Below are 19,287 nucleotides of genomic sequence, written 5' to 3' on the forward strand. Positions count from 1 at the left end.
GGGACTCTCAAATTTCAGCAGGTCTTAATTTTTTGGGACATACAAAAAGGAAAGAAAAGTTGAAACTGCTTAAGTATGGAATAATTATCAGATGAATTTAATATTGCTTATATTGCTCTGATAATCATTCTCCTTATTTAGCTTTCTTACATTAACCTGGTAGCTTATAAGATGCACATATTCTGCCAACAGCTTTGGGTAGGAGATACCTTATCTTATAAAGTATGAGTCAGATTGGGTCTTAGTTTTGGGGAAGAAAACAATTGTATAAAGGACACTTGACAATCAAGACATTTGAAGACGGACTAGATAATAGAAGATGTGTAATTTTATGGGATTAAATATTGTTTAATTATCTTGGTTGTGTTAATGGTATTGTAACAGAGGATTGTCTTTATTCTTAGAGATGAATGCTAAAATATTTAGGTGTGAAGTTTCTTGATGTTTACAACTTTGTTCAAATATATAGTAAAAAAGAAAAAACATGTATCTGTAAATAATGTTAGCAGTTGTGTTGAAGTGGAGGGTATTAAAGGTATATTTGAAATTTTCCATAAAATTATCTTAAAGCTTAGGAGAAGATGGAACATATAACATATTTAGAGTCATTTTGAACAAAGAGAAAAAAAAACTTTTTAAATGAGAGTAAAAGAAGTTTTTTTTTTTTTTCCTCTGCTGCTTGAATCAGCATGAAGTTTTTAAATAGATGTAATCTTTTGCCAAATTGAACTATTTGACTAAAAGGAGTTTTAGAGTAGATAATTTTTAGGATGAATGTTGATAACATGTGAAAGTCTGCTAATGGGTCAGATAGTTTAGAATATGTCAGTATTTGTGGTATTTAATTTAGATTGTATGGCATCTGAAAGGGATCGCTTCTCATTCTTGGCTGTTTGTCTTTATTACAGGTTCGTATTCAAGAGACCCAAGCTGAGCTTCCTCGAGGGAGTATCCCCCGCAGTTTAGAAGTTATTTTGAGGGCTGAAGCTGTGGAATCAGCTCAAGCTGGTGACAAGTGTGACTTTACAGGGACACTGATTGTTGTGCCTGACGTCTCCAAGCTTAGCACACCAGGTCAGTAATCTGTGGCTCAAATTTAACAAATTCTCAGTTACCTAAACTGCAGAGTATCTAACTTCCCACATCTACATTGTCTTCTTTTTGGCTGCCAATCAGAAGCTGAGCAAGGAACTGTGATGAGAATAAAAAGAAACTGGTTTTGCCACAAATGGTGCTATTCTGAAAGTATTCAAGGCTTAAGTGAAGTCTTTGGATTTATAGCTTTCACTTATTTGAGCAATTTTAAAGCTATTCAGCACCTTTAATATTTAAGTTGTGAAACAGCCTATCATTCTGTTTCAGGAGCACGTGCAGAAACTAATTCCCGTGTCAGTGGTGTTGATGGATATGAGACAGAAGGCATTCGAGGACTCCGGGCCCTTGGTGTTAGGGACCTTTCTTACAGGCTGGTCTTTCTTGCCTGCTGTGTTGCGCCAACCAACCCAAGGGTAAGTCATTTTGGGGTTTTTGTTTGTTTTTGAAACAGTCTCTCTGTCACCCAGGCTAGAGTGCAGTGGCAAAGTCATGGCTCACTGTAGCCTCCACTTCCTGGGCTCAAGTGTTCCTACCATCTCAACCCCCTGAGTAGCTGGGATTATAGGTATGAATCACTGCACCCAGCTAATTAAAAAATTTTTTTTAGAGATGAGGTCTTGCTCTGTTGGCCAGGCAGGCCAACAGTGAGTCTTGGTAGAGTGACAGCTTAAGAAACACCTACCCTGAGGCTGCCACAAAGTGATAGGATTCTGAAACATCTGGGTTATCTCATCAATGTTAAGAGCAGGGGATGGGGTTAAGATGTGATGAGTTTTAAAACCAAATCTTTTGACATATGTCTTTCTGATCTTGAAAAAAACAGTCTTATTTGATGTCTTACATAAGAGCTAAATGCTTTTAAGAACAGTGGTACAAATTATCCATGCTGTTTTTTGTTTTAAGTTTCACACCTCTGTTAAGCTTTTGGAGGAAATATAAATAAAAATATTTAGTAATCTGGGAAGTAAATTTCTGAGAATGATGAACCCCTGGCAGTATTGTTCAGTTAACTCATAAATGGGAGTTTGGAAAATAGTTCAGTATTGGAAAAAGGGAGTGAACATAATCTCTTATTTTATTTGCATCTTTATATCAGTGATTAACATTCTGCTATGGCTTATCTCTTGAGCATTCAGGTAGCTTTTTTTCTATTTAATTCACTGGAGAAATGACACACCCTTAAGTGTCTTTGTTAACTGAGGGCTTACTAGTCTGGGGAGTTGTTTTTGGTTTTTTGTTGTTGTTGTTAAACCTTTACAGTCAGTAAATTGTGAGGTTGACTTCCCATGCAATGAAGTTTCTTCTCCTTTATGCTCTTTTGACTGCTTCTATACTAATAATTCTTCCTTCGTTCTCTACCCTTAGTTTGGGGGAAAAGAGCTCAGAGATGAGGAACAGACAGCTGAGAGCATTAAGAACCAAATGACTGTGAAAGAATGGGAGAAAGTGTTTGAGATGAGTCAAGATAAAAATCTATACCACAATCTTTGTACCAGCCTGTTCCCTACTATACATGGTAAGAATTCCATCCATTTATACCATAAACTTGAAATCAAAATAATGATTATAAACAGCCACAAGTGATTTCTTAAAGCACATAAATCAGACCATGAAAGTTTTTAGGCTGGGCGCGGTGGCTCAAGCCTGTAATCTCAGCACTTTGGGAGGCCGAGACGGGCGGATCACGAGGTCAGGAGATCGAGACCATCCTGGCTAACACAGTGAAACCCCGTCTCTACTAAAAATACAAAAACTTAGCCGGGCGAGGTGGCCGGCGCCTGTAGTCCCAGCTACTCGGGAGGCTGAGGCAGGAGAATGGCGTAAACCCGGGAGGCGGAGCTTGCAGTGAGCTGAGATCCAGCCACTGCACTCCAGCCTGGGTGACAGAGCGAGACTCCGTCTCAAAAAAAAAAAAAAAAAGAAAGTTTTTAGTGGATCTAAAAGAGGTCATTTACAAAAGGACAGGTACATGGTTTCACTTATATGAGGTACCTGTAATGTGCAAATTCATAGAGATAAGGTAGGATAGAGATTATCAGTGACTTGGAGAATGGGAGAAATTATTTAATGGATAAAGTTGCTATTTGGGATGATGACAAAGTTCTGGAAAGGGATAGTGGTGACAGTTATACAACATAATGTACTTAGTGCCACTGAACTATAGATTGAAAAATGGTTAAAATGATAGGTTTTATTATGTATTTTTATCTTTTTTTTTTTTTTAAGGAAAAAAAGTTATTTCGTCATCTTATTTCCTGGCCTTATGACGAAATGCACTTAAAGTTTCAATATGCTAGACTAGTCTCCTGGCCTTTTTGTGGTTGTAGTCTCCTGGCCTTGTTATTGTTGTTGTGTGTATGTGCACACGTGTGTGTATGTGTGTGTGTTTTAGAGAGACACTTTTGCTATGTTGTCTAGGCTGAAGTACTCCCTCCTGGGCTAAAGCAATCTTCCTACCTCCAGCCTCCCCGGTAGCTGGGATTACAGGTGTAGGTCACCACACTTGGCTCTTGTTTGTCTTTTTATTTACCAAGATGGAATGTTTATGATTGGTTACTTGTTCTGTCTATACCTTTGGCAGTTTCACATTTTCCTGACTCTTGGTTGCTAGCTGTGTTTTGAAGGCTATAACTAACATTTTGTGCCTGATGCTTTATCTTTGAACTCTTCCATCCTTGTCTTCTATACTCAATTGGGATTGTGGTAGGAACTCATTAACTTTTTTTTAATCTTTTTTAAATTTTATTTATTTTTTTTTTTTTTTGTTTTTTTGTTTTTTTTTTTGAGACAGAGTCTCGCTCTGTCGCCCAGGCTGGAGTGTAGTGGTGTGATCTCGGCTCACTGCAACCTCTGCCTCCCAGGTTCAAGCGATTCTCCTGCCTCAGCCTCACGAGTAGCTGGGATTGCAGGCATGCCCCACAACGCCCGGCTAATTTTTGTATTTTTAGTAGAGGTGGGGTTTCGCCATGTTGGCCAGGCTGGTCTCGAACTCCCTCCTGACCTCAAGTGATCCATCCACCTTGGCCTCCCAAAGTGCTGGGATTATAGGCATGAGCCACTGCATCCGGCCCTTTTTTTCTATCTAAATATAAGTCAAAGAAGTTTTGTTTGTGGAATGGGTTTTTTGTTTTCTACCTCTTTTGTTTTCTTTTGTTTTGTTTTGTTTTGTTTTGTAGGGTCTCACTGTCGCCCAGGCTGGAGTGCAGTGACAGCGAACACAGCCTACTACAGCCTCAACCTCCTGGGCTTAAACGGTTCTCCACCATAGCCCCCAAATTAGCTGGGACTACAGGTGCCTGCCACCGTGCCCAGCTAATTTAAAAAAAAAATTTTTTAGAGATGGGATTTCACCATGTTGCCTGGGCTGGTCTCAAACCTCTGGGCTCAAGCAATCCTCCCGCCTTGGCCTTCCAAAGTGCTCGAATTACAGGCATAAGCCACCACACCCAGCCTAATTTTCTACTTCAAGGAATGCCTTGTGTAAATTTGCATAGCACTTTGTCGATGGAGTTCACAGAGTAGATAATTCCACAGAAAAATGTTTAATAGCACAGTGTGCTATTAAGAAAATTGTTTTTTGGCCAGGCGCGGTGGCTCAAGCCTGTAATCCCAGCACTTTGGGAGGCCGAGACGGGCGGATCACGAGGTCAGGAGATCGAGACCATCCTGGCTAACACAGTGAAACCCCATCTCTACTAAAAAATACAAAAAACTAGCCGGGCGAGGTGGTGGGCACCTGTAGTCCCAGCTACTCGGGAGGCTGAGGCAGGAGAATGGCGTAAACCCGGGAGGCGGAGCTTGCAGTGAGCTGAGATCCAGCCACTGCACTCCAGCCCAGGCGGCAGAGACTCCGTCTCAAAAAAAAAAAAAAAAAAAAATCGTTTTTAAGAAACAATTTTTTTTTTTAAGAAAATTGTTTTTCCTTCTTACTGGATTTATGAACTAAGCAGCTGTAAATTGCATTCAGCGTCTTATTTAATCCACATGAATTCAGTTAACATACATTTATTCAGTACTGGTCACTGTAGGTGATAGAAAAGTGTTATGAACCATTTCCTCAAACTCTTGACAGAACTATAAGAACTGGCATTAAAAAGGACTAGCAAATGTGGTAGGCTGTGGTGGACATAGTTCATTTATCAGGAGAGATCGTTGAGGGCTAAGGCATTGGGTAAGGTTTTGTGTAGGAGGTAGGACTCGGACAAGTAAAGGCTCTGGCCTTTAGGATAGTGAGCACTGGCACAGTGACATCTGTGGTGTAGGAGAAGACATTAGAACAGTGGTTTAGGTGACTAAGTCCACAGAGCAAGAACCAAGATCAGAAGCCAGGTATTATTACTCCAGTTTTATGCTTTGCTTTAGCTGACTCTACCTTTTGGTTGGTAAACATGCCTTTACTGTTTCCTCTGAAAGTGTTTAACTTCATGTTGAAAAATTAGTTTTTCATCTATAGCTTTTCATTTCAGGCAATGATGAAGTAAAACGGGGTGTCCTGCTGATGCTCTTTGGTGGCGTTCCAAAGACAACAGGAGAAGGGACCTCTCTTCGAGGGGACATAAATGTTTGCATTGTTGGTGACCCAAGTACAGCTAAGAGCCAATTTCTCAAGTAAGCATTTGCCTGATATAGTATAGCAGGAAAAAGTGTACATAGTTCCCAGGCTGGCTGTGCTACCAAGAATACAGTCACCATGGCCTTACTAGGAGTGTAAATTATGACTATGTTAAATATATAATTCTCATAAAGATATGGCAACATTTTACAATTTTTTAGAATAGGGAAAAATTGCCTGCAATACCAATCTCACATTGAACTCTTTAGTCTTTGTATAATATCTTTGTACAAAAGTGTTTGAATATGTGAATTATGTATTTTCATTATTGTAAATCATATTATACATACTTGTAATTTTAATTTTCCCTAAACATTTTTTCCATGTTTCTTTTTGCATGGAAAAATCTCATGAGTTTCTCATTTTCACAGATGTCTTCTTTTGTTGGTATATTATAACTTACAAAATCATTTCCTTAGCCCTGTTAAATTTAACAGGATAGTTTATTATAACAATTATTGATATAGATGCAGTGAACATCATAATGTTATATACATTTTTTGTTTGTTTCCTCTGGGTATATTGCTAGATACAGGATTGTTGAGACTAAGAATACAAACATTTGTTAGGTTTTAAAATAGGATGTACTTTCTTTTTTTTTTTTTTTTTTTTTTTTTTTTGAGACGGAGTCTCGCTCTGCCGCCCAGGCTGGAGTGCAGTGGCCGGATCTCAGCTCACTGCAAGCTCCGCCTCCCGGGTTCATGCCATTCTCCTGCCTCAGCCTCCCGAGTAGCTAGGACTACAGGCGCCCGCCACCTCACCCGGCTAGTTTTTTGTATTTTTTAGTAGAGACGGGGTTTCACCATGTCAGCCAGGATGGTCTCGATCTCCTGACCTCGTGATCCGCCCGTCTCAGCCTCCCAAAGTGCTGGGATTACAGGCTTTAGCCACCGCGCCCGGCCTGGATGTACTTTCTAAAGGGAATGCTATGAGATGTTTTATGTTAACTTTGTCAGTGGGAACACTATTTTTGACTATTTTTAGAAGCTGTAATAAATACTTGGTTACTTTCAAACTTTTAAGAAACTTAGGGCCCAAAATAAAAGCAACCAGTTTCTGAGCACCTGCCATGTTCTCGGTGCTGTGTATGTGTTATGTCTTACTCTGGCAGCACCCAGACAGGCATGTGTATTATTCCCTTTTTTTCAGGGAGTCACAACCTCTCCAAGCCTTCAAGAAATTTGCCCACTCTCTTGTAGGTGAAAGGTGACACTGAGCCATGAATATTAAAATTCAGATACAGTTGCCGTTGCCTGCAAAACGTGTGTACTTCGTGCTACATCAAACTGCCTTTTCTTTATTTGTTTTGGAAATTTGTAACATAGTACCATTTTAGAATATTGAACGTTTTTAGTTGGTTTGGAGTATTATGAGTAAATATTTCTTTTGAACATATCACGAACTGAGTTTTAGATTTTAAGATAGTAGTCCTGTGTTACAAAGGATGTTTTTTTTCTTGTCATTCTCTCTCCCCCCGCCGCCCAAAAAAAAAAGATGTACTACAGTGTTGCCTCTGGTAACAGTATCATGTGGTATGTGACAGTCTTAGTGAATTCTGTAGCATTTTTTATGTATAAAATCTGTGTATAATGATAGTTGGAGTATCCAATCTGGCTGCCTTTTTTTCTTGCCTAATTGCCCTTGATTAGAGCCATCAGTATAACGTTGAATAGAAGTGGCAAGAGCAGACATCCGTGTCTTGTTCCTGATCGTAGGGGCAAAACATTCAGCCTTTCACCTTTGAGTTTGATGTTATCTGTGGTTTTCATAGATGCCCTTTGTCAGGTTAAAGAAAAAGCCCTTTATTAGACTTAGGAAAATCTTCTCTATTCCTAGTTTGTTTGGTTTTTATAATGAAAGGTGTTGGATTTTGTCAGATACTTTTTCTACATCTGTTTTGGTGGTCATGTAGTTGTTTTATTAATTTAGCATATTGATTGATTTTCAGATGTTAAACCAATCTTGCATTTCTGGAATAAGCCCCATATCTAGTTTTGTTTTATTTTTAATTGCAAGACCTTCTGATAGTTGATTGTTGCTATTTATTACTATTAAAGGCTTTTAAAATTGATGTTTTAGCCAGGCGTGGTGGCTCACACCTGTAATCCCAGCACTTTGGGAGGCTGAAATGGGTGGATCACGAGGTCAGGAGATCAAGACCATCCTGGCTAACACAGTGAAACCCCATCTCTACTAAAAATACAAAAAAATTAGCCAGGTGTGGTGGCGGGTGCCTGTAGCCCCAGCTACTTGGGAGGCTGAGGCAGGAGAATGACATGAACCCGCGAGGCAGAGCTTGAAGTAAGCCAAGATTGCGCCACTGCACTCCAGCCTAGGGGACAGAGCAAGACTCCGTCTAAATAAATAAATAAATACAATTTAAAAATAAATAAATAAAATTGATGTTTTAGGCTAGAGTGGTAGCTCACGTCTATAATCCCAGCACTTCGGGAGGCCGAAGTAGGCGGATCACCTGAGGTCGGGAGTTCGAGACCAGCCTGGCCAACATGGTGAAACCCCATCTCTACTAAAAATACAAAAATTAGCCAGGCGTAGTGGCGCACACCTGTAATCCCAGCAACTCGGGAGGCTGAGGCAGGAGAATCGCTTGAACCCAGATAGCAAGGTTGCAGTGAGCTGAGATCGCACCACTGCACTCCAGCCTTGGCGACAGAGCAAGACTTTGTCTCAATTAAAAAAAAAAATTGATATTTTTATCAGGTATTAACTCTGAAAATACAAAAATTAGCCAGGCGTGATGGCGCATGCCTGTAATCCCAGCTACTTGGGAGGCTGAGGCATGAGAATCACTTGAATCTGGGAGGTGGAGGTTGCAGTTAGCTGAGATCGTGACACTGCACTCGTTTGGTGACAGAGCAAGACTCTGTCCCAAAAAAAAAAAAGAAGAAAAGCCGAAGGAGATGAGCCTTCCCATTTAGTCTGTGCATGTGTCTTTATGAATTGCTTAAGCTTAATGCCACTCTCAGATGTTCTTTCAGCGATTTAAACTCTTCCGCTGGTTTTCCTGGGAAGGGTGCTGTATAGTGACGTATTAATGAGTCTTTGTATGATAACCTTGAACAGGCACGTGGAGGAGTTCAGCCCCAGAGCTGTCTACACCAGTGGCAAAGCGTCCAGTGCTGCTGGCTTAACAGCAGCTGTTGTGAGAGATGAAGAATCTCATGAGTTTGTCATTGAGGCTGGAGCTTTGATGTTGGCTGATAATGTAAGAACATTTTACACTCTTCAGTATAAAGTCAGAATACCCCTACCCTATCAGTAAAGGCCTATAAGTTACTGTTAAAAAGATGTCCTTAAAAATAGCATTCTCAGCTGGGTGCGGTGGCTCACGCCTATAGTCCCAGTACTTTGGGAGGCCAAGGTGGATCACCTGAGGTCAGGAGTTTGAGACCAGCCTGGCCAACATGACGAAACCCCATGTTCTCTACTAAAAACACAAAAATTAGCCGGGCATGGTGGCGGGTGCCTGTGGTCCCAGTTACTCAAGAGGCTGAGGTGGGAGGATCACTGAGCCCGGGAGGTGGAGGCTTCAGTGAGCCGAGATTGCGCCACTGTACTCCAGCCTGGGCGACAGAGCGAGACTGTCTCAAAAAACACAAAACAGAAAACCCCAACATTCTTTAGTAAATAATTCATAGTTTTCTTCATCTAGAATTTGAAATTGTGATAATTGATCAGCATGTCCTGAGCATGTGTGTTTGCTGTGACTAGTTTAGATCAGTAGATGTGTACAAGTTGTAGGTATAAAATCAATCCTGGAGTTGACACAAGGTTTTGATGTTGAGTGAAAGTACAATAAGTGTATATTTTTAGTTATGCTCTTAGTTTTAAGTCAATTGTATGATTCTTTGTAGCTTTAGGATCTGTTGAATTATCTTCCTTAGAAAAGGGAGTTAAGAATCTTCACTTACCTATCTTCTACTAGTTTGGAGAATAGAAGAGTCCCTGCGGTAGCAGACTTAGTGAGTTTACTTGTAATTTTCCATCTGAAAGACTGTTGTTGTTTTTTCGAGATGAAGTCTTGCCCTGTCGCCCAGGCTGGAGTGCAGTGGTGCAATCTTGGCTTACTGCAACCTCTGTCTCATGGGTTCAAGCAATTCACCTGCCTCAGCCTCCCGAGTAGCTGGGATTACAGGTGTACGCCACCATACCTGGCTAATTTTTTGTATTTTCAGTAAAAACGGGGTTTCCCCATGTTGGCCAGGCTGGTCTCGAACTCCTGACCTCATGATCCGCCCACCTCAGCCTTCCAAAGTGCTGGGATTACAGGCGTGAGCCACCACACCTGGCCATTGTGGTTTTTTTAAGAGACAGGGTCTCACTCTGTCACCCAACTTGGAGTACAGTGGCAATCATAGCTCACTGTAACCTCAAATGCCTGGCCTTAATTAAGCATTCTTCCTGCCTCGGCCTCCCAAAGTGCTGGGATTATAGGTGTGAGCCATGCATCCAGCTTGAAAGACAGCTTCTTAGCCGGGCACGGTGGCTCAAGCCTGTAATCCCAGCACTTTGGGAGGCCGAGATGGGCAGATCACGAGGTCAGGAGATTGAGACCATCATGGCTAACACAGTGAAACCCCGTCTCTACTAAAAATACAAAAACTTAGCCGGGCGAGGTGGCGGGCGCCTGTAGTCCCAGCTACTCGGGAGGCTGAGGCAGGAGAATGGCGTAAACCCGGGAGGCGGAGCTTGCAGTGAGCTGAGATCCGGCCCCTGCACTCCAGCCTGGGCGACAGAGCCAGACTCAGTCTCAAAAAAAAAAAAAAAAAAAAAAAGAAAGACAGCTTCTTAGGCTTGATTTGTTTGGTTACAGGGTGTGTGTTGTATTGATGAATTTGATAAGATGGACGTGCGGGATCAAGTTGCTATTCATGAAGCTATGGAACAGCAGACCATATCCATCACTAAAGCAGGAGTGAAGGTATGTGTATCTACTTCTGTTCTACTGCATTGTCTATAGCCTTGTTGATTAATGTAGTACTAGAGAAGTTCACCTGGATAAAATTCATTACTTCAACTTGTAATGCTGTTCATTAAAATGGAAAATACAGCCCTGAGAATTATTTATTCAAACTATAAATGTTGTTTAGAGTACTGTGTAAATGTATTGCTGTGATAGTAGAGGAAAATGTCCATGAACAAAGCTTCATTTTCTTTGACGAAGCATGCTCCAATTATAACAAAAATAGCCAAAGATCAACAGATGGATTATATATATGTATATAATTATTTATATTAACAGATAATTTAAGTGAAAATAAGTATGACAGTATAACCAATACTAGGGAGAATCTAAACTTTAAAAGCCGCAGATTCAAGTAGATTGTAAGCAGCACACAACTGTAAATCGAGAAGACAACTCTTTCCCTGCAACTCCCGGCAACAGTAGCTGCTTCGTAGTATCCAATGGATAAAAAGGAACTTCAGGAGGAAGAAAAATAGGGATCTATGGAGTTCGTGCCTCTTTTAGGAATATTTTGTACATAAATAAGCATAATACCAACAGTTTCATTCCTGCTGGTTTAACTTCATAATTTTATTTTGGCAATCTTTTACCAGAACATAATAGATCAACTTTGGTTTTTTTATTACTTTCCCATATTCAATTGTATATACCACAGCTTGGTTCTTTAGACTTCTGTTGAGTGACATTTAGTTCGTTTTCAGTGTTTTGTATTACAAACAAAGTTGTAGTAAGCATCCTTGAACACAGCATCCTCTTATATTTGGCTATAAGAGAAATTTCTAACAAATTGATGTCTTCAACGGTGTACACATCACACCACCAAAATCACATAGGAGTTCCTGTTTATGTGAAAAAGGGTATCATTATTTTGGTTTACGTTTAGTTAATTATGGGTGAGATTGAACATTTTGTTACATATTTATTGGCTGATGTCTATTTAAACCTGTTAAGATTCTTTCTTTTGTGGTCAGGCTACTCTGAACGCCCGGACGTCCATTTTGGCAGCAGCAAACCCAATCAGTGGACACTATGACAGATCAAAATCATTGAAACAGAATATAAATTTGTCAGCTCCCATCATGTCCCGATTCGATCTCTTCTTTATCCTTGTGGATGAATGTAATGAGGTAACCCCATGAGCTTCCTTTTTTATTTCCAGTTTGAGTAATCGAGTGAGACAAGGCTGGAAGATATACTGCTCCACAGCTGGTGCATGTGTGTGCCCCAGCCTTTGATTTCCCTCAGGGTGGCACAGGATCGGGCAAAGGGTTTAGTAAGCAACTCAAAATAAAGTCATTTGAATTGTCGCTTCCACTTAATTGTGTTAAAGAATATTAAGTTTTCAGGTTTTGTTACTATTTCTCAAAAGGAAACAAGTTACAGTTAACTTCCAACCACACTTTTTTTTTTTTTTTTTTTTTTAAACAGCCTCTCACTGGAGACTGGGCTGGAGTGCAGTGGCACAGTCTTGGCCTACTGCAACCTCCACCTCCCAGGTTCAAGTGATTTTTGAGTCACAGCCTCCCAAGTAGCTGGGATTACAGGCATGTAACACCACGCCTGGCTAATTTTTATATTTTTAGTACAGACAGGGTCTCACCATGTTGGTCAGGCTGGTCTTGAACTCCTGGCCTCCAGTGATCCACACCTACCTCAGCCTCCCAAAGTGTTGGGATTATAGGTGTGAGCCACTGTGCTGGGCCCCAACCAAACTCTTAAGATTTTTATATGATTTTTTGTTTTGTTGATTGAGCTTTTATTTTATTTTTCAGTCACCTTGAAAAAAACTGGGATGCCAAAGAAATTTCTTCTTTTTTGTTAAATCATGAGTCATTTATCTTCGTATTTTTTCCTATCAAGTTGCTGAATGTATTTTACCTTCTTTTCTTACTTTTAAGATTGAGTGAAAAAATGTAGATTTACTTGGATTCTGATACGTTAGTTTAATTATTAGAGTTATTTGTACTTAAATATTTAACAATGCACCTCAGATACCCACAGAACTATAAAATGACAGTTTGTAGGAACTAATATTTTAGGCCGTACTTTTTAAATCACTGAGCAAGGAGGTTCTACATTTTATTGGGTACAATGCACAACTCTTTATTACAGTGGAACTTTAAATATTATCTAAATAAACACAACCTTCCATTTTGTGTTTGGAGGGCTTGGATTTTTATTTATTTGTTTTTTAAAGACGAAGTCTTGCTCTGTCACCCAGGCAGTGCCACAACCCTAGCTCATTGCAACCTCAATCTCCTGGGTTCCAGTGATCCTCCTGTCTCGGCCTCCCAAGTAGCTGAGACTACAGGTGTGTACTACCACGCCTGGTTAATTTTTTCATCTTTTTGTAGCAACAGCAGCAAGTTCAAGACCCGTGTTGGTCTTGAACTCTTGGCCTCAAACTACCTTACCACCTCAGCCTCCTGAGTAGCCAAGATTATAGGCCTGCAGCATCACACCTGGTTTGGTTTGGTTTGGTTCAGTTTTTTTCCCTTCACAATACAGAGACATATTTAATCACCAGATAATTGAGTTGTCTGATTTTCATACATGATTCATTAAAGTAGCTTTAGTAGCAGATCAAGTTATAAACCTTTAAAACATTCGAGATTTTTTAAAAACTGTTTTGTTTAGTTTTGTTTTGTTTTGGGACAGAGTCTTGCTCTGTTGCCCAGGCTGGAGTGCAGTGGCACGATCTTGGCTCACTGCAACCTCCGTCTCCTGGGTTCGAGTGATTCTTCTGCCTCAGCCTCCCAGGTAGCTGGGATTACAGGCATGTGCCACCACGCCCGGCTAATTTTGTGTATTTTTACTAGAGACGGGTTTTCACCATGTTGGCCAGGCTGGTCTCGAATGCCCACCTCAGTCTCCCAAAGTGTTGGGATTACAGGAGTGAGCCACCACGCACGGCTTGTTTTGTTTTTGAGACAGTCCTACTCTTTCCTGCAGTGGTGCAATCGCGGCTCACTGCAACCTCAACCTCCTGGGCTAACGCAGCCCTCCCACCTCAGCCTCCCGAGTAGCTGGGACTACACGTGTGCACCATTGTGCCCGGCTAACTTTTGAATTTTTTGTAGAAACAGGATTTTGCCATGTTGCCCAGGCTGGCCTCTAACTCCTGAGCTCAACCAGTCCACCCACCTCAGCTTCTCAAAGTGTTGGGATTATAGGCATGTGCCACTGTACCTGGCCAAAAAGCCTTTTTTCTTTTTCTTTTCTTATCTTTCTTCCTTTCTTTTCTTTTCTTTTTTCTTTTCCTTCCTTCCTTTCTTTCTTTCTCTCTCTCTTTCTTTCTTTTCTTTTCTTTTCTTTCTTTCTTTTTTTTGAGATGGAGTCTCACTCTGTTAACCAGTCTGGAGTGCAGTGTTGCAGTCTCAGTCCACTACAACCTCCGCCTCTCAGGTTCAAGTAATTCTCCTGCCTCAGCCTCCTGAGTAGCTGGGATCACAGGTGTGCACCACCATGCCCAGCTAATTTGTGTATTTTTAGTAGAGACGGGGTTTCACTATGTTGGCCAGGCTGGTCTCGAACTCCTGACCTCAGGTGATCCCCCTGCCTCGGCCTCCCAAAGTACTGAGATTACAGGCGTGAGCCACTGCACCCAGCCTGTTTTATTTTATTTATTTATTTTGAGACAGGGTCTGGCTCTGTTGCCCAGGCCAGAGTGCAGTGGCGTGATCTCAGTTCACTGCAACCTCTGCCTCCTGGGCTCAAGCCACCCTCCCACCTAAGCCTCCTGAGCAGCTACAGGTGTAGGCCACCATGCCCAGCTAAGTTTTGTATTTTTTGTAGAGACAGAGTTTTGCCGTGTTGCCCAGTCTGGTCTTGAACTCCTGAGCTCAAGCTGTCCACCAGCCTTGGCCTCTCAAAGTACTAGGATTACAGGCATGAGCCACTGTATTCCGCCCAAACCACTTTGTAGTTAGAAATAATTTCAAACTTACAGAAAAGTTGCAAGAAATGGAATAGTGCATAGAACACCCATATACCCTTTACCTGATTCACATATTAACATTACCCTGTTTGCTTTATTACTTACTGTCTCTATATATCTGCACACTTTTTCCCTGAACCATTTCAGACCAAGTTGCATATTTTGGGGTCTTTTTTTTTTTTTTCCCCAATATTCTGGGATGAATATCTTCAAAATTTAGTGGCTAAGAGCAGTCTCTGAAGCTAGACTATTCAAATACTGGTTCCACTACTTAACTGTGACCTTGGATAAATTACTTAACCTTCTAGGCCTCAATTTGCCCATGTATAAAATGGGGATAATATCATTTACCTAATAAGGTTTTTGTGAGGATTGCATAAGTTAATTCTTCTAAGACCTGCTTAAGACAACAGTGCTCATACACTGAGGGCCCTATAAATGTTAGTTCTGCTATTTTTGTTGTTTTGTTTTTGAGACAGTGCTTGCTGTGTTGCCCAGGACGGAGTGCAGTGGTGCAATCATGGCTTCACTGCACCTTCAACCTCCTGGGCTCAAGTGATCCTCCTGCCTCAGCCACCTGAGTAGCTGGGATTACACATGTGCACTACCATGCCCAGCTAATTTTTTTGTTTTTTATTTTTTGTAGAGACAGGGAGGGTCTCACGTTGTTTACCAGACTAGTCTCAAACTTTTGGCCTCAAGCTCTCCTCTCACATCAGTCTCCCAAGGTGTTGGGATTACAAGTGTGAGCCACTGTGCTTTACCCTACTGTTTTTAAAGGCATTCCTTCAGGTATAGTTTTAGAGTGGGGCAATGGTATACATTTAAAAGTTTGATTTTAAATCCAACTGTTCCCAAACTTTCATCAGAAACTTGGTACCCATTAATACTTCTGTAAGTGGCATCTTAGAGCTTGTTTTTGGCTATAAATCATTTCTTATTGCCTGGGATAGTCTGGAGAAGATATTGCTGTGACTATCAAAGTAATTTTCTTGTTTTGAATTAGGTTACAGATTATGCCATTGCCAGGCGCATAGTAGATTTGCATTCAAGAATTGAGGAATCAATTGATCGAGTCTATTCCCTCGATGATATCAGAAGATACCTTCTCTTTGCAAGACAGTTTAAACCCAAGGTAACCTACCCTTTTGTACTGGGATAAGGTATAATGGGTATATTGAAGTGGAATTTAAATAAGTGTATTATATGGAAATTAACTGAACCTGTCATCTACTTTAGTTCCTAAATTTTACAACTTTTTTTTTTTTCCTAGAACAGCAATTTGTTTTTTCAGAGAGGGCTGAGAAAGGGAACAGAAAATTCTGAATAATTCCATTATTCGTTTGGTGGTAATAAGATTTTTATGGCGGAAGAGTTTTGGATAGCTGGATAATCTAGAACATTCTTTTATTTCAAACATTACTAAGAACCTTAAAATTGTTTATGTGCCTAAATCAATAGTTGAATTTTTCTTTGAAGGAAACATTGGATTCCTCTAGGCCATTATGATAAATACAAATTACTGACAGTGATTGATGTATTGTATTAGACTGACTCCATCCTGGACCCAGGATTCTTACCTGGACATAAACCCCCAAATGCTTGGCATTTTCCCAAAATAGGGTATGAAAAGGAAAAAAAAATTTCATTCTGGTTGAGATTTTTACACTGTTGGCCAGCTTGACTTCTGGAAGGTGTTACTAGGTATTGATCATTTATCATCTTGTCTTGATTATTCATGAGATTGTGGTTGGCTGTCACTGTCCCAGAAGAAATTTAATCATTTAAGGGTTATGGGTGATTCTTGTTTAAAAAAGAGCATCTGTTCTCCATGACTGCATACTGATATACTGATCCCTGTGTAACCTTGGCATGCTTCCTTAATATGCTGAATTCTTTGCTCTGAAAAGCTGAGTATCCTTTAGATATAAAGTTTATTGAAACAGCTTTTTTTTCCTCCAAAGACAGCATGAGTTAATTAATTGAGCCTCAAATACTGAGCATTAATTTGTTTAATGAGCATTGACATCCTGAGGTGTAAAAGACATTACGTCTTGTTCCATTGCTTCAGCTTGTTAAGCAGCTTTTAGAAATGGTCATTTGCTTAAATACTAAGCTTTTTTTTTCATGTTCATAAAATTAGTAACATGGAATTCACAAACCTGCTTATTATTAGTCTCTTTTGAAAGACATTACAATAGTAATTTATTGTCACTGGCTTCTCCAAGTTTCAACCCTCTCAGTTCCCTAAATGTTTCCACCTGAAAGGCTCTTAAACTCACGTTTACCGTAGCTCTCATCAAATAGAAATGTTTCTCTAACTTGAATGATGATCTGAAACAGATTTCCAAAGAGTCAGAGGACTTCATTGTGGAACAATATAAACATCTCCGCCAGAGAGATGGTTCTGGAGTGACCAAGTCTTCATGGAGGATTACAGTGCGACAGCTTGAGAGCATGATTCGTCTCTCTGAAGCTATGGCTCGGATGCACTGCTGTGATGAGGTATCAGAGTCACTTTGATATGATGAGAGCAGAGATAAACAGATTTGTTGCCTTGTAGGCATGTTTTTAATCTTTGGTATGGGACGTACTAGAATTTGCTGCAAATATATTTTTTTGTAACTGTCGAGTGCTCACAGGACCATGGAATTCTTCCCTTTAAAAAGCTTGTTAAGCATTTGAGTGTAGTTGTTAGACGGAGATGATCACGTCATAGGTTATAGAGTGCATAAAGACATAAGTTACCATTTAATACCTTTCATTCAGGAAAAATGTACTTAGACCCCACAAGGTACTAGTAGGCCTCTGCGCTGGCAATACAGATAAGATAATGTAGCCCCTGGCCTCAGAGGAACTCTCCTCCTTAGGTTGCATTTGTATAATGTTTGATTTTTAGATTGTTCTTTGAGCCCTGCGTTCCACGAGGATAGGTCAGTGGGTATTAATGGGGTAAAAGGGGAGTAGTACGAAAGGGCAATCAAGCGTCCCATCTTCGCTTCAACCAAAGCAGCCCTGCTTTTTCCGAGTTTTATTAATAGGTTTGGTGTAAGGTTTTCTTTGAAAAGGGGGTTTGGCTTTTTTTTTTTTTTTACAGTATGATGAGTTTTTCACATACATCCTTATGAATACGCAGCTCAAGATCCAAAACATTTCCATAATTTCAGAAAGTTCCCCCTGCCTCTTTTCAGTCTTAGCCCTCTTCCCCTGAAGTAACCACTGTTCTGACTTCAATCACTACTTTTATCCCACAGGTTAATTTTTTGACATTTTTCCCCTAAATTTTCAAATTCTTTGATATGGTACTTTACTGTTGACGAAGTACTTTCACACTAAGTTATTTAATATTTTTGATTCACCTAATATTTAGGGAACACCTGTAGGGGACAAAAAATGAATGAGAGCCCCTGCCTTCCATTGCTTCTAATCTGGTGGAAAGGAGACATGTATTTAGTTAAGCATGTAAAAAATAAGAGAGAGTGGGTGATCAAATAATCTATATACCAAATCCCCATGACACACAGTTTACCTATGTAACAAACCTGTGTGTGTACTCCCGAACCTAAAATAAAGGTTGGAAAGAAAAAAAAAAACAATGAGAGGGAGAATATAATAGAGCATCACAAGCAGAGTACTGAGATGAATTACTTTAGGAGGAAGAGGACTCAGGGAGGGGCCGACATTTAAACCCAGTTACTGAAGGGTGTGCAGAATTTGGGTAGGCCAGATACCCTGGGACAAGGTCCTTCTAAAACCATGCTAACATTTGTACTTTTTTTTTCATTGTGATAGATCCTGAAATGAGTTTCATGAAACTGATATGTGTCTTAGGGCAGTCTCTAATTTATTTTTATTTTGTTCTATTTTTAAAAATTAGTCTTTAAATAGATAGCAAATTCACATGATATTAAAATATATGCACATAAATTATACACACAAACATATTTTCTGAATGAAATTTAGTATCTTTGCATATATTTAAGAGCTATTTCTGTCTCTTTATATGTTCATAATCTTTATCCATTAAAAAAACTATTTTGTTAGAAAGGCCTTTCTCTAAGATTATAAAAAAATCTCCCATTATTTTCCTAGCTAGTTTTCTAGTTGTTCCATCACCATTTATTGAAAAATCCATCTTTTTAACACTGGTTCGGCATGCCTTAATTATATATTCTTGTGTGTGTTAGGATTTTCTTTTGGACTTTCTATTCTGTTTCATTGAGTCTTATCAGCTCCTCTTACATTGGTACCATGATGTTTTAATCTATGGGACTTTGTAGTTTAAATGTAGGGCTAGTTCCAGCGCATTGTTCTCTTTCAGCTGTTAGGAACTTAGAAATCAGCTTGCTCTGTTTTAAAGAAAAACCTGGTATTTTTTATCAGTATAACATTCAATTTATATTAACTTGAAGAATTGAAAACATCTTTATGATTTTCCTATTCAATAGGATAGCACTTAGAATAGGTTAGGTTGTACTACTATAAAATCTCAGTTGCATAAAACAATTTTTTTGCTTTGCTACACATCCATTAGGTCATCAGGGGACTCACCTTGTCAAGTTACTCAGAGATTCAGGCTGATATAAAGGCTTGATCTTGACATATGCTTTTATGATGACAGAAAGCAGGGAAGAGAAGGTGGTGAGCCACGTGCTT

The 19,287-nt window shown here is 39.9% G+C and overlaps 1 protein-coding gene across 1 annotated transcript in view; it reads left to right on the forward strand.

The window, feature by feature from the left end:
• The window catches only part of MCM6 (minichromosome maintenance complex component 6), a 37,869-nt gene that overhangs the window by 9,222 nt on the left and 9,360 nt on the right, over window positions 1–19,287 (forward strand). The window contains exons 5-13 of the mRNA XM_050750978.1: window positions 909–1,074; window positions 1,363–1,508; window positions 2,461–2,611; window positions 5,562–5,703; window positions 8,792–8,933; window positions 10,542–10,649; window positions 11,666–11,821; window positions 15,638–15,766; window positions 16,975–17,136. Of these exons, the coding sequence (XP_050606935.1) occupies window positions 909–1,074; window positions 1,363–1,508; window positions 2,461–2,611; window positions 5,562–5,703; window positions 8,792–8,933; window positions 10,542–10,649; window positions 11,666–11,821; window positions 15,638–15,766; window positions 16,975–17,136 (1,302 nt within the window). The remainder of the gene's footprint in view (window positions 1–908; window positions 1,075–1,362; window positions 1,509–2,460; window positions 2,612–5,561; window positions 5,704–8,791; window positions 8,934–10,541; window positions 10,650–11,665; window positions 11,822–15,637; window positions 15,767–16,974; window positions 17,137–19,287) is intronic.

This window comes from Macaca thibetana, chromosome 12 (genome assembly GCF_024542745.1).
Source record: "Macaca thibetana thibetana isolate TM-01 chromosome 12, ASM2454274v1, whole genome shotgun sequence".
NCBI classification, from domain to species: Eukaryota; Metazoa; Chordata; class Mammalia; order Primates; family Cercopithecidae; genus Macaca; species Macaca thibetana.